Consider the following 15965-nt stretch of genomic DNA (forward strand, 5'->3'; position numbering starts at 1 on the left):
TACAGTGAGGGAAAAAAGTATTTGATCCCCTGCTGATTTTGTAAGTTTGCCCACTGACAAAGAAATGATCAGTCTATAATTTTAATGGTAGATTTATTTGAACAGTGAGAGACAGAATAACAACAAAAAAATCCAGAAAAACGCATGTCAAAAATGTTATGAATTGATTTGCATTTTAATGAGGGAAATAAGTATTTGACCCCTCTGCAAAACATGACTTAGTACTTGGTGGCAAAACCCTTGTTGGCAATCACAGAGGTCAGACGTTTCTTGTAGTTGGCCACCAGGTTTGCACACATCTCAGGAGGGATTTTGTTCCACTCCTCTTTGCAGATCTTCTCCAAGTCATTAAGGTTTCGAGGCTGACGTTTGGCAACTCGAACCTTCAGCTCCCTCCACATATTTTCTATGGGATTAAGGTCTGGAGACTGGCTAGGCCACTCCAGGACCTTAATGTGCTTCTTCTTGAGCCACTCCTTTGTTTCCTTGGCCGTATGTTTTGGGTCATTGTCATGCTGGAATACCCATTCACGACCCATTTTCAATGCCCTGGCTGAGGGAAGGAGGTTCTCACCCAAGATTTGACGGTACATGGCCCCGTCCATCGTCCCTTTGATGCGGTGAAGTTGTCCTGTCCCAAAGCATAATGTTCCCACCTCCATGTTTGACGGTGGGGATGGTGTTCTTGGGGTCATAGGCAGCATTCCTCCTCCTCCAAACACGGCGAGTTGAGTTGATGCCAAAGAGCTCCATTTTGGTCTCATCTGACCACACCTTCACCCAGTTCTCCTCTGAATCATTCAGATGTTCATTGGCAAACTTCAGACGGGCCTGAATATGTGCTTTCTTGAGCAGGGGGACCTTGTGGGCGCTGTAGGATTTCAGTCCTTCACGGCGTAGTGTGTTACCAATTGTTTTCTTGGTAACTATGGTCCCAGCTGCCTTGAGAGCATTGACAAGATCCTCCTGTGTAGTTCTGGGCTGATTCCTCACCGTTCTCATGAACATTGCAACTCCACAAGGTGAGATCTTGCATGGAGCCCCAGGCCGAGGTAGATTGACAGAGTCTTTTGTGTTTCTTCCATCTACCAACTGTTGTCACCTTCTCACCAAGCTGCTTGGCGATGGTCTTGTAGCCCATTCCAGCCTTGTGTAGGTCTACAATCTTGTCCCTGACATCCTTGGAGAGCTGTTTGGTCTTGGCCATGGTGGAGAGTCTGGAATCTGATTGATTGATTGCTTCTGTGGACAGGTGTCTTTTATACAGGTAACAAACTGAGATTAGGAGCACTCCTGTGCTCCTAATCTCAGCTCGTTACCTGTATAAAAGAGACCTGGGAGGCAGACATTTTTCTGATTGAGAGGGGGTCAAATACTTATTTCCCTCATTAAAATGCAAATCAATTTATAACATTTTTGACATGCGTTTATCTGGATGGTTGTTATTCTGTCTCTCACTGTTCAAATAAACATACCATTAAAATTATAGACTGATCATTTCTTTGTCAGTGGGCAAACGTACAAAATCAGCATGGCATCAAATACTTTTTTCCCTCACTGTATGTGCTGCATGCTGGGACATGGAGGTATCTGATGATGTATTCAGTGCAACTATTTCTCAGGTAAGCAGTGTTTCTAAGATAATTTAGTAGGAGAAGGCTAGTTTATGATGAGACAATAGGAAATCATACACAGTGTTTTTTGTACTGTCCTTTATTTAGTTTCTTACAGACATATTCATGATGCAGGGAAAACATACAGTATTCAGCCCCTATCCCCCTTTTTCACATTTAAGAGTCTCACAGCCTGGGATTTTGATGCATTGGATTGGGAATTTGTATTTGTGAGCCATACGTTCTCCTGGGTCAGTACTTGGTTGAACCACCTCTGGCAGTTATTAAAGCCTGTAGTCTTTTCGTATAAGTCTCTAAACTTTGCACACAGTGATGGAGCATCTACAGTGGGGAAAAAAGTATTTAGTCAGCCACCAATTGTGCAAGTTCTCCCACTTAAAAAGATGAGAGAGGCCTGTAATTTTCATCATAGGTACACGTCAACTATGACAGACAAAATGAGAAAAAAATGATTTTTTATTAATTTATTTGCAAATGATGGTGGAAAATAAGTATTTGGTCAATAACAAAAGTTTCTCAATACTTTGTTATATACCCTTTGTTGGCAATGACACAGGTCAAACGTTTTCTGTAAGTCTTCACAAGGTTTTCACACACTGTTGCTGGTATTTTGGCCCATTCCTCCATGCAGATCTCCTCTAGAGCAGTGATGTTTTGGGGCTGTCGCTGGGCAACACGGACTTTCAACTCCCCTCCAAAGATTTTCTATGGGGTTGAGATCTGGAGACTGGCTAGGCCACTCCAGGACCTTGAAATGCTTCTTACGAAGCCACTCCTTCGTTGCCCGGGCGGTGTGTTTGGGATCATTGTCATCCTGAAAGACCCAGCCACGTTTCATCTTCAATGCCCTTGCTGATGGAAGGAGGTTTTCACTCAAAATCTCACGATACATGGCCCCATTCATTCTTTCCTTTACACGGATCAGTCGTCCTGGTCCCTTTGCAGAAAAACAGCCCCAAAGCATGATGTTTCCACCCCCATGCTTCACAGTAGGTATGGTGTTCTTTGGATGCAACTCAGCATTCTTTGTCCTCCAAACACGACAAGTTGAGTTTTTACCAAAAAGTTATATTTTGGTTTCATCTGACCATATGACATTCTCCCAATCCTCTTCTGGATCATCCAAATGCACTCTAGCAAACTTCAGACGGGCCTGGACATGTACTGGCTTAAGCAGGGGGACACGTCTGGCACTGCAGGATTTGAGTCCCTGGCAGCGTAGTGTGTTACTGATGGTAGGCTTTGTTACTTTGGTCCCAGCTTCTGCAGGTCATTCACTAGGTCCCCCCGTGTGGTTCTGGGATTTTTGCTCACCGTTCTTGTGATCATTTTGACCCCACGGGGTGAGATCTTGCGTGGAGCCCCAGATCGAGGGAGATTATCAGTGGTCTTGTATGTCTTCCATTTCCTAATAATTGTTCCCACAGTTGATTTCTTCAAACCAAGCTGCTTACCTATTGCAGATTCAGTCTTCCCAGCCTGGTGCAGGTCTACAATTTTGTTTCTGGTGTCCTTTGACAGCTCTTTGGTCTTGGCCATAGTGGAGTTTGGAGTGTGACTGTTTGAGGTTGTGGACAGGTGTCTTTTATACTGATAACAAGTTCAAACAGGTGCCATTAATACAGGTAACGAGTGGAGGACAGAGGAGCCTCTTAAAGAAGAAGTTACAGGTCTGTGAGAGCCAGAAATCTTGCTTGTTTGTAGGTGACCAAATACTTATTTTCCACCATAATTTGCAAATAAATTCATAAGAAATCCTACAATGTGATTTTCTGGAGAATTTTTTTTCTCAATTTGTCTGTCATAGTTGACGTGTACCTATGATGAAAATTACAGGCCTCTCTCATATTTTTAAGTGGGAGAACTTGCACAATTGGTGGCTGACTAAATCCTTTTTTCCCCACTGTATTTTCTTCATTTTAAGCCACTCCAGTGTTGCTCTGGCAGTGTGCTTTGGATCATTGTCCTGTTGAAAGACAAACTTCTTCTGCAGTTTGAGTTTTATGGCAGAGGGGCGCAGGTTTTTTATCTAGGATGTCTTTGTATTGTGTGCCATTCATCCTCCCATCACTCCTGACTATTGCCAGTCCCTGCTACTGAAAAGCATCCCATGACGCATAACATGACGCTTCCACCACCATACTTTACGGTGGGGATGGTGTTTCCTGGCTGGTGTGCAGTGTTTGACTTGTGCCACACATACCGCTTAGCGTTCAGGCCAAAAAGTTGCACTTTAGTCTCATCAGACCACAAGACGTTCTGCCACATAACTGCAGTATCTTTTAGGTGACATTTTGCAAACTCTTTGGGGGGAAGGATGTGCTCTTTGCGGGCAAGGATATGTCCCTGACTTGCTTAGAATGCTCTTTCGTTTTCATTTTGATTCTTTCTTTTGAAAGTCTCTACCATACTTTGGGACCATACAGAGAGAGTGGTATTTATGCTCACAGATTAATTTAAAGCAGGTGATCCACTAATTTCTTACACAGGTGGAGTCCTTCAACACATTGTGTGACTTATTGAGGTAATATATTGCGCCTGAGCAAATTGGTGCTCAAGGCTTTGTGGAAATAAATCCTCAAATTCTGAATCTGAGACAAAATATGGTTAAAAGTGTTGGGGGATGAATACTTTTTTTAAGGCACTATGTGTGAATCATTTTTTGTAAATGTCACAGTAATGTATTTGTTTTCTTCTAACTAAAAAGGATGAAAGACATGGAGAAACTTGGAAAGTCTCTTGAGGAACAATCAAGGGGAAACCGAGGTGTGAAGGACATCCAGCAGACGCTGGGTAAGCTGAGCCAGGAGTGGACCAAGCTGGACAAACTGTGGGGCAGTAGGAACAGGAGACTGGAACAGGGGGTGGAGCTACAGAAGCTGAACCAGGAGGCTGACCGTATCGAGGCAGCCCTGTCTGGGCATGAGGCCAGGCTGAAGGTCAAAGACCTGGGGGTAAGATACAATATACTTTACATGGTTATACAGTTAATGAAAATATTATAATAAGCCCTATGGTATGTTGCGATGGATGTGTCTTTGTGTGTGTGTGTGTGTGTGTGTGTGTGTTTGTTGTCCAGGTAAGGCCACTTCTGTTCTCATCCATTGTGTTTGTCTCTCTCTCTGTGCTCAGGACTCTGTAGACAACGTCCACAGTCTGTTGGGCAGACAGGAGGAACTAGAGGGCCTGCTGAAGGCTCTGGACCAACAGATCAGCCTCTTCCAAGACAAGAGCAAGGAACTCATCAACAAACGACACTTTGCTGCCAAACAGTAAGACCTATGTTGATGACCAGTTTGGAGACATTTTCCCCAAATGTATAGGAAATGTGTTGCAGTGAACAATGTATTGTCCAAATTATTAAAAAAATATTGATATGATCTTTGTGTTATGGTCAAAAAAATTTTTTAATGACTTTCTAGAATACAGGAGAGGTCACAGAACATTCAAGAGCGCAATACGAAGCTTGGAGAGAGCTGCAAACAAAGACGGAACCTCCTGCTTGATTCACATAAGTATCAGGTACATTTGACACAGAAACACACATTTTGTGTACCTTTACAATGGCAGTTAAGCGCTTGAACATTTTGTGTGCGTTTGTCATCAGGAGTTCAAGAGAGATGCGGAGGAAATGCTGTTGTGGATGGAAGAGAAATTCAAGATAGCTGAAGACGAGTCGTACCGTGACCCTACCAATATCCTCCGCAAGCTGAAGAGACATGAAGCAGCTGAGAAAGAGATGCAAGCTAACCAAGTGTGGCTAGACAGACTCACACAGGTATCACAGGGCTTTCACCATTCAATCCTTTTTATACCTCATGGCTCATAATGACATCTTCTCTCATCTGTTCGAGTCATGGTGAAACTACAAAAAAAAAGTACTATAAAGATAAAAAGTCTGTTCACTGTTTGTTGCTCCCACTTCTTAACAATGCGATAGTAAACTTGACAAACATTCAGTAAAACTGGACCACTAAACCAGTTGGGGAGGAGATGCTTGTGGATGAGCACTACCAGAGCCAGAGATTTAGGAGGAAGGCCTCCTACTGTACGGTTAAATATTGTACCATAAGCCTAATCGCTTTCCATCCATTTGGGGAGCAGATGTTACTGTACTGTTATATTGTACTGTAAGTTAACCTGTTGTCTGGTTCCATCAGTTGGGGGAGGAGATGCTGTCGGAGGACCACTATGAGAGCCAGAGCATCAGGAGGACGTCGACCCAGGTTAACAGTCGCTGGGTCAGCCTCCAGGGGAAGATGACTGAGAGAGGAGACAAGCTGAGACAGGCCGGACAGCAGGAGCAGCTCATGGAGTTACTACAGGTAACACACTAACAACCTCAGTCTACACTACCTGGAACTACAGGTAACACACTAACAACCTCAGTCTACACTACCTGGAACTACAGGTAACACACTAACAACCTCAGTCTACACTACCTGGAACTACAGGTAACACACTAACAACCTCAGTCTACACTACCTGGAACTACAGGTAACACACTAACAACCTCAGTCTACACTACCTGGAACTACAGGTAACACACTAACAACCTCAGTCTACACTACCTGGAACTACAGGTAATACACTAACAACCTCAGTCTACACTACCTGGAACTACAGGTAACACACTAACAACCTCAGTCTACACTACCTGGAACTACAGGTAACACACTAACAACCTCAGTCTACACTACCTGGAACTACAGGTAACACACTAACAACCTCAGTCTACATTACCTGGAACTACAGGTAACAGTCTACTGTAACAACCTCTACACTACCTACCTGGATCTAGTTTGGCTATTGAATTTGTGGGAAAGAATGCTGTAGATAAATGTGGGTTGCGCACTTTATTTTACGGTACTGTTTCCACTGGTATATAACAAATAGGTCAATCATAGGTTGTTATTATTAGGATGTTATTACTATTTTGCAAAGTAATTTTTCAGTAAATACCTAGTTATTTCTTTACCATGAATTGAAATGTGTTGATGATGCTTATGATGCGTATCATAATCTAGTCTTGTCCACCAGCCAGCTCTCGCTCTCTCTGTCTATATGCGGTAGCAATTGAGCCTGAGGACAAGGTAAATTGTAGTCACATTGTTCGCAGGATGCCAAGCTGAAGATCGAGGCCATCCAGAGGATGTTGCAGAACGCAGCCAAAGGGCACGACCTTCGCTCCAGCCGCCAGCTGTTGAAGGAGCACCAGCAGCTAGAGACGGAGGCCCAGGAACTGGCTGACAAGATCAACACCATCGTCACCCGGGCCAAGCACCTTGCCACGAATCACTTTGACTCCCAGAGGATCCTTCAGGAGACAGATACGTACATGAAGCTGTACGTAGTAAAGACTCTGATTAATATGATCTGTAATTAGTAGCAGTAAAGCAATCCACTGATCGATCCGTTGATTCATTTATGCATTGAATTAGCTAGCCTAGTTCTCTAACTAGGGACCAGAGTTTTTCCTGTTCAGGTAACATGGTCAGAAAAAACATCTGTCCCCTTTTCATAAACAGTGTGGATATTTTTGAGACATAATCTCTGAATGCAGGTTCAAGTCGCTGCAGAAGCCTCTGGATCATCGCAGGGCCCAGCTGGAGGCATCCGTGGCTCTGTTTGGCTTCTATCATGACGTTGACCTAGAACTTTCCTGGATCACAGAACACTACCCATCCACTGGCTCCACAAACTATGACAAGTCCCTGGCAGGGGCTATCAACCTCATGCAGAAACATAAGGTATCAGTCTGGTAACAAGGAAATAATGACAAAGTTAGATTGCGTTTATGTTTTATTTTATATCAAGTCATTTTGTGACTCTTATCCAGTCTTTTTGGTTAGTTTGTTTCCTGCCCAGGGTGGACAGATATAAATGAGCTAAAGCTGGTGCAATATATTTGTTGTGCATAGTCCCTGACAAAAATAAAATGTGTGTTCTGTGATCAGGAGCTGCAGGCAGAAGTGAACGCCCACTGTAAACACTTGAACCGGGTCCTGGAGAAGGGGCGGAGCCTGGAAAAGTCCAGCCAATATAATGGAGAGGAAGTCCAGCAGAGGAATACACACCTGGCCACAGAGTGGAAGGAGCTAGAGGCAGCCTGTGACAAGAGGGCCATCCACCTGAACAGGGCCATCACTAGAGAACAGGTAGGGCCAACAGGAAAAGCAGCATCCTGATTGTGATGGATCCAAAGAGGTTTTATTCATGATTATACAACAGGTGGTTCTAATCCTGAATGCTGATTGGTTAAAACCGCAGCCGGTGTCTACTTCACAAGTTACCACCGGCTAAATCTATGACGTTAAAATGCCTATTTACTCTGTTCCATCTGACTGCGCAATCCACTGTCTCATCAGCCCAGCCAGGCAATGTATAATCCTGATCTCCACTATAAAAAGCATCTAGACATTAGCTCACATTTCTTTTAGACTGTACCTCTGAAAGACAATAATCATTATACCCTGCATATACCACCTCATCACTGTACTCTTTTGCTCCTAGATCTTGCTTGACTGTGCGGAGCTGGAAACCCGTCTCTCTGAGACTCTAGCGTTGGTCAGCACTGATGAGTATGGCAAGAACGATCTAGCCACCCAGAGCCTTATCAAGCAGCATCAGGTACTGTTACCCCATTCTCCTGTTCTCTTGCGTTTGACTAGCGGTATTCAAACTATGTGTCACTGTCAATGTTCACAGTTCTGTTGTTTGGATAAAGTTGTTTTGGATAAAGCCATCTGCTGAATGACCATAGTATGCCGTGATAATCAGAGGAGTTGGTTAAAGCATCTACAGATCTAGGGACCACTGTCTAATGCAGCTGCACGTTGAGGACCATGGTGTCTAATGCAGCTGCACGTTGAGGACCATGGTGTCTAATGCAGCTGCACGGTGAGGACCATGGTGTCTAATGCAGCTGCACGGTGAGGACCATGGTGTCTAATGCAGCTGCACGGTGAGGACCATGGTGTGTAATGCTGCTGTCTCTGTGTGTCCTGCAGGCGGTGGAGGGGCAGATGGAGGTGCTGGAGGCCCAGGTGGAGGAGCTGGGGGATAGTGTGGAGTCAGCCGTCCATGAGTGGAACCTGGAAGAGGTCAACAGACCATACAGCCGCATCAGCAGTCAGATGAGCCAGCTGCAACACCAAGCCCAAATCAGGTGAGCTCAAGTCACTGCAGCAATCAAACACATGACATTTGATACAAAGATGCCAAGAGATCATGGTTTGATGCCCCCCCCAAAAAAAAAAAAAAAAACTACAGGCACCCCGAGGAGACATATGTTATGTTTGAGTTTCTTGTGTGTAACAGAGGAGTTGTCTACCTTCTCTTAGGGGCCAGAAGCTGAGGGAGGCTCTCCACCTCCATGAGTTCAGACGGGAGTCTTCAGAGCTGGACGACTGGATCACACAGCAGAGACAGATAGCCTCCTCTGAGGACTACGGAAATGACTACGAACATGTATTGGTGAGAAATTCCATCTACCACTACTGTCTATATATATATATATATATATATATATATATATATATATATATATATATATATATATATATATATATATATATTTGCACAGATCTCCAAAATATTCAGTTGTAAAATATTATCCAGATTGTGAGCGTGAGTCATGCCTATTCCTTCCGAATGTTCTTGATTTCCCATGACAGCTACTGAATGGTAAATTTGAGGCCTTCCTGAAGCAGTTAGACGTGGGTTTTGATAGGATGCGGAGCTGCAAAGAGCTTGCTGATAGGCTCATTCAACATAAGCATCCTCAGGCTTCCACCATCAGGGACATACAACATCAACTCAGGTATGGGCACCTAATCGATATGCTGTATTGCTCACACTACCAGTCCACTGTACAAATTAGCAATGCATGTATCCACATTCAAATGATGAAATACAACCCAAATCTGGTTGAAATGACATCATTAGAAGGTTGTTAACTTGTTGCAATGATGATGTAATTTCAAGCAGCTTTGCCTACTGGAATGAAAGTCATGTTAAAGAGATCTTACCTGGTGACCTGAGCCGGTTGTTTTTGTGTTGTTTCCCTCCTGTTTGATAGCGTGTCATGGAAGGAGCTGCAGGACTTGGCCAAAGACCGCAAAGACCGTTTACTCAAAGCCGAGGAGTGTCACAAGTTTTACAGAGATCTTACCGATGCCTTAGGACATATTGAGGTACATTTTAAGCATAAATAAGTGTATTTTGGATTAATTAGAAATTGCCTTGAATGTAGTAAATATGAATTTAAGCCCCCAAGCAAATAATGTAGTCAGTCATGTAAAATGGCAACTGTATATAATAGCTCAGCACCTTGCTGAGAGCTAATCTCTCTGTAAAATTATCAGTCTTGACCTACAATGTTTACTGTGCTGCTTATCCGTGTAGTGTCAGGACATTAACTTCATTTAAGGCACTGATCTGACAACCAGTCAGCTGTGTAATGATCACTGAAAAAACACCATGTAAATTCAGTGTGAGGGTAAAATTGAATTATGTTTCATGCAAATAAAAGTCACTACTGCTTAGAAAATGCATGTTGATAAGTTATTCTTGAGGTTGTATGAGTCATGCTCTGTCGGTGTTCTCTCTCTCCTCTCTCTCTCTCTCTCTCTCTCTCTCTCTCTCTCTCTCTCTCTCTCTCTCTCTCTCTCTCTCTCTCTCTCTCTCTCTCTCTCTCTCTCTCTCTCTCTCTCTCTCTCTCTCTCTCTCTCTCTCTCTCTCTCTGCAACCACGACAGGAGAGGTACAAGAGCATTCCTGATGACATCGCCAGGGACCTGCGAGGGGTGCTGTTGCAGCTTCGTAAACACGAGGCTCTAGTCCACGTGCTAGCAGGGAACGAGCAGCAGGTACTGAACATAACCACAACACATCAATAGTTTACCCACAACTTTTGTCAACAAATGTTTTTGACTCACTTGAACAACAATACAATCAATGAGAATCAGTTCACCCAGAACTTTGCTATTTTTTAGCCCTGTTATACTGTAGATAGTTTAAAACTGTCACATACTTTCCATTTTATTGAGCTACGGCTTTCTAAGCTGTGCTTTGAGGATATTTCACTCAGTGGTTACTGTAATGGAGGTGGTTTGGTGAGCCACGCCTGTGTGATAAGTAACCTTGCCTGAGACTTGCCTAGGTTTTAGCCCAGAGGGCTAACACAATCTTGTGGCGCACAGGTCGCTCAAATTACCATTCCGGCCAGTTGTGGTGGTTGCCTGCCTGTCTTCATTGTCCATCTCCTCTGAATCTTCCTATCATATGGGTTGTTCTTAGCTCCAGGAGCTGTTGGATATGGCAGACTCCACCCTGAACCTGTGCTCCCCAGAGATGAGGGTTCTCCTGCAGGAGCAGCAGCAGGAGGTGGTGGAGCACTGGGAGAAGCTGCGCCTCCACATGGACCAGAGGGAGGGAGACCTCAAACGGGCACGCCAACGCTACCTTTTCCTCAACACGGTAACTGACTTAAACTCTATAGTTACCATTAGAGACACCATTTCAGTTTGCTCTCTCTGAGCCTTTACCTGGACTAATAAGCACTGTCAATGGCGATTCTACATTGAGCGTCCTTTTTAGTCCAGAGGTAGACTTAATTTGAGTCTAGGAAATCAGCATTAAGAGTTTCCTAGTTCTTGTTACACTGATTGATTTGGATATTACATGATGTATTGTATGTTGGTTTTAACGTCAATCTATTTTGGTGTTCTAGGTCCAGGACTATGCTCTGTGGTGTGCCCAGGTGCTGAGTGGGATGACAGCGGAGGAGTCTATTAGAGACGTGGCCACCTGTGACCTGCACCTGGCCCAGCACCAGCAGCTGTGGGCTGAGATCGTGGCCCGGGAGGAGACCTACGACCAGGCAGTGGCCATGGGGCAGGAGCTGCAGGAGCAGGACAGACACAACGCCAGAGAGGTATAAATAAAAATAATGTATGCACTCACTAACTGTAAGTCGCTCTGGATAAGAGCGTCTGCTAAATGACTAAAAATGTAAAATGTATTCAATTTAATAGATCTTTATTGTCACAGAAACACAATTCAGTTGCAGCAGAATTACACACAAATTGAATACACACCCTGTATGAGCATATATATACCCTGTATTCCTATATATGTCTCAATGTTTTCTGCGCAAATATTTTCTACTGTCCCAGCATTCTGAGGCTTGAATACATACAAGATTAGAGAGTTGGAATTACATGAATGGTACCTAAATAAGCTGGCAATGTGTGGTGTCTTCCTCCTACCAGGTCCAGGATAAGCTGAGTGGTCTACAGGAGGAGAGGGACTCACTTCATGGCCACTGGGAGAGGAAACAGAGGGGCCTGGAGGGGACCCATCTGGAACAGGTCTTCTACAGGGACACAGCGAGCATGGAGAAGATCACCAACTCACAAGAGGTCAGAGGTCAAAGTTGGTCAATCAAATAATATATGCTCTGTTTCAAGACTCACATTGGCAGTGCAAGCCCCTGACGGTGCAATTTAAATCCACTTTGAGCAAAACAAATGTTTTCCTATGCTGCAGTACATGTACATGTTTTGAATGCCCCCAACTTCTTGTTTTTCCTTCCAGATCCTTCTGAAGAACAGTGATCTGGGGACGTCAGTTGATGAGACAGAGGGACTCATAAAACGCCATGAAGCCTTTGAGAAACTCCTCAGCACTCAGGAGGACAAGGTCTGAATTTCTTCAATCATCCATGTCTGTGAAGTGCACAATTTTAGCTTAAAAGCGCCAACTGTTATCATTTTTGGTAATTAGTAATTTCAAAGAGATACAATTGGTAATAATTTCAAAGAGATACTGTGGTAATAATGTCAAAGAGACACTGTATGTCAAGCAGTAACACTTTATTTTTAGTAAATAGTTTAAATTCCCCCATATAAGCATATATTTTATTAAATTACACATTTATAGTCAAAAAAAATGTAATGTATCAAAATAGACATGTTTATGTTTTTCATGATTTGAACAGATATTTTGATCAATTTCATCCATGGCCACTTGTTATGAACATTTGTCTGTTATTCATTCAAAGTGTTGTTTTTGTGGTACTCAGAGGCTGAGAAATGTGGCGATTGAGCTAATCTGACATACCGGTACCACCTAAAATGGTCATCGATATTGTCTGTATAGGCAATATGGGCACCGGTGCCATCACACTTTTAACTAACTTTGGAACGCTATGGGCTATCAACTCCATTCCAATTGCATCTGAAAGATGATAATCACAACTTGGAAAAACAATGAATTGAAATAAATTAATTAGGCCCTAAACTATGGATTTCACTTGACTGCGTAGGGGCACAGCCATGGGTGGGACTAGGAGGGCATAGGCCCACCCACTGGGAGCCAGCCAATCAGAATGAGTTTTTCCCCACAAAAGGGCTTTATTAGAGACAGAAATACTCCTCAGTTTCATCAGCTGTGGAGGTCCTGGGCTGACATGGTTACATGTGGTCTGCGGTTGTGAGGCCGGTTGTGAGGCCGGTTGGACGTACTGCCATGTTCTCTAAAACGACATTGGAGGCGGCTTATGGTAGAGAAATGAACATTAAATTATCTGGCAACAGCTCTGGTGGACATTCCTGCAGTCAGCATGCCAATTGCACACTCCCTCAACTTGAGTCATCTGTGGCATTGTGTTATGTGACAAAACTGCACATTTTAGAGTGGCATTTTATTGTCCCCAGCGCAAGGTGCACCTGTGTAATGATCATGCTGTTTAATCAGCTTCTTGATATACCACACCTGTCAGGTGGATGGATGATCTTGGCAAAGGAGAAATGTTAAGTAACAGGGATGTAAACAAATTTGTGCACAACATTTGAGAGAAATAAGCTTTTTGTGTGTATTTCTGGGATCTTTTATTTCAGCTCATGAAACATGGGACCAACACTTTACATATTACGTTTATATAATATGTATTTTCAGGGTACATGCATCTACCTCTGTGCCAAATTTGGTGCTTTTATCACAAAGTTTACTATTGAGTCCACATTTTCAGGCACCACGAGTATACAAAAGAGAGTATTTTTCATTCCTCCATATTAACACAGAAATCATGGTACATTTGTTTATTTTTGTTGGTAACAAGTTGCTTGACAAAGTCCTAATATTTCAGTAGGATCAACAACAAAACATTTAAATTACGAAAGGTTTGATCCATTTTTGACACCGTTGGTGCTTTTAGTGTGAACATTGTCCAAAGAAATAAATGAAGAACATGGTAATTTAATAATCTATGTTAAAACATACACTATCAAGTGTTATGTGTATGTGTCTCAGCCTGTTCAACCACGGCACTGTCATTGCTCTTTAGATATCATTGCTGAAGGACCTTGCTGAGAGACTGAAGAAGGAAGACTTCAGTCGTGAGAAAGCCGGCCGCATCCACAGCAAGCTGAAGGCCCTCCTGGAGAGGCGAAGCAGGATTAAGGGGCTGTCAATCAAACGCAGAGAGGAGTTGGCCATCTCCAGGCTGCTCTGCATCTTCAACCGCAATGCTGCTGAGGTACTGTACAGTACCACACATCACCTGTGGTCAGACATGGGTTCAAATCAAGGGGCCAGGGTTCCGGGCCAGAAGCACACTTTTGACTGCACCTACGGTTTTGCTTCGGTACTGCAGTTTAACTGATGTCTGGCCCAGAAAGACAATTCCTATAGACGGCCCCATAGAAAAGTCACATTTGAAAATTCCTAATAAGACACTTTAGTCATCACCTTTGTGCACAAACTTTATTTAAATAATTGTAGCTGAGGCCAATTCTTTTTCCATCACTCACAGCTGAAGATAGTAACATTTTATATTCATGCTCTGACGTCATGAGCCCAGCTAACCAGGGGAAGTGCCAGTTGGCTTGTTTAGCTGTCCACGTGCTTAGCACGCTCTGACAGAGTTCCCAGAGCATGTTCGCGCGATACTGCTGTCTGTCCAGTGTGCACTGAGTGCTAGTGCGCAGACGCAGTAAGAAAGATGTCAACAAACACGAAACGGCGTATGCGAATGTGAGTAGATTACGTTGAAAACTACGGTCGGCCATCTTGGAAGCAGTCTCTAGTTCTTTTATACGTCAATGATTCAAATGCTATTTGTTTTCTTTCAACTACTTTCAGCCTTTGATTGAGCCTGGCTGGCCTGGAATGCCAGATGGGCTTGCACTTTGAGACTAGTCCATTAGTTCCCTTGCGCCAGGAAAGCTCAATCAAGTGTAGATGGAGTATTTAGAGATAAATAATTATAGAAAATAATTACTATTTGAACCAAGGTCTGCCTGTGGTAGATGGAGCCATGTTGTCTGTCTCTGTCTTTGGTCCAGGCTGAGGAGTGGGTGTTGGAGCGTATGCAGAAGATGCAGGATGACTCCAAGGTGGACCTGAGCAACCTGCAGACCAAGATGAAGCTGCTCCAGAAACATCAAGTCTTCGAGGCAGAGATTCTCTCCCACAGCAGAATCATTGACTCAGTGCAGCTGGTATGAGCTGTTATTAAAATACACTGGGGAGGGTTTATTGTCAGGGATAACTACAGTACATAATTCAGTAACACTTAAATAATAATAATAATATGCCATTTAGCAGACGCTTTTATCCAAAGCGACTTACAGTCATGTGTGCATACATTTTTACGTATGGGTGGTCCCGGGGATCGAACCCACTACCCTGGCGTTACAAGCGCCATGCTCTACCAATTGAGCTACAGAGGACCATCCTTATAATCCTTTATAACTTCTTATAAGCATGTATGAGCCTTTATAATGTCTTGTAATAAGTCATAATATGTCATAGAGATTCATGTATCAATGTTTCAACTGATTCAAACTGACCCCTGTGCTGGCCTAGGCTGGTGAGGAGCTGGTGTCTCTGCATCACCCTAAGTCCCAGGAGGTTCGTCGTAGTGCTGCAGCTCTGGAGAAACACTGGGAGGAGCTGAAGCTAGCCGTGGCCGCCAGGGGGAAGGTTCTAGAAGACAACAGAGACTTCCTGGAGTTCCTGCAGAAGGTGGACCAGGTAGAGGTCTGGATCAGACAGAAGGTAAGAATGGACAAGAACAATCAATGAAGGAGTCCTAGAAGAGCTATGAAAAGAAGTCTCTGCACATTTGAATTAGATGCAAGTTTCAGTCTTAAATGTGCCAAGCTTCAGTCAACAACAACATTTTGTCAGAGCATACCACCTAGAAGAGCAATGGGTGATGGAACTTTCAAGAGTAGGCAGTATGGCAGCGTGAGACTTTAGATGAGAATGCACCCACAAAACTTTGGATTCCGAGAAGAATGCATGAGCTACCACGATATCAGTG

The 15965-nt window shown here is 43.6% G+C and overlaps 1 protein-coding gene across 1 annotated transcript in view; it reads left to right on the plus strand.

Moving 5' to 3' along the window:
• sptbn5 (spectrin, beta, non-erythrocytic 5) overlaps positions 1–15965 on the plus strand; it is a 57164-nt gene that overhangs the window by 20575 nt on the left and 20624 nt on the right. Inside the window, exons 20-40 of the mRNA XM_041848046.1 lie at positions 4342–4588; positions 4767–4906; positions 5057–5156; positions 5242–5412; positions 5795–5959; positions 6754–6980; positions 7198–7384; positions 7592–7792; positions 8148–8264; positions 8645–8802; positions 8978–9110; positions 9311–9456; positions 9715–9829; positions 10393–10503; positions 10934–11113; positions 11367–11570; positions 11908–12057; positions 12233–12337; positions 13983–14174; positions 14983–15138; positions 15506–15697. Coding sequence (XP_041703980.1) covers positions 4342–4588; positions 4767–4906; positions 5057–5156; positions 5242–5412; positions 5795–5959; positions 6754–6980; positions 7198–7384; positions 7592–7792; positions 8148–8264; positions 8645–8802; positions 8978–9110; positions 9311–9456; positions 9715–9829; positions 10393–10503; positions 10934–11113; positions 11367–11570; positions 11908–12057; positions 12233–12337; positions 13983–14174; positions 14983–15138; positions 15506–15697 — 3397 coding nt within the window. The remainder of the gene's footprint in view (positions 1–4341; positions 4589–4766; positions 4907–5056; positions 5157–5241; positions 5413–5794; positions 5960–6753; positions 6981–7197; positions 7385–7591; positions 7793–8147; positions 8265–8644; positions 8803–8977; positions 9111–9310; positions 9457–9714; positions 9830–10392; positions 10504–10933; positions 11114–11366; positions 11571–11907; positions 12058–12232; positions 12338–13982; positions 14175–14982; positions 15139–15505; positions 15698–15965) is intronic.

This window comes from Coregonus clupeaformis, chromosome 25 (genome assembly GCF_020615455.1).
Source record: "Coregonus clupeaformis isolate EN_2021a chromosome 25, ASM2061545v1, whole genome shotgun sequence".
NCBI classification, from domain to species: domain Eukaryota; kingdom Metazoa; phylum Chordata; class Actinopteri; order Salmoniformes; family Salmonidae; genus Coregonus; species Coregonus clupeaformis.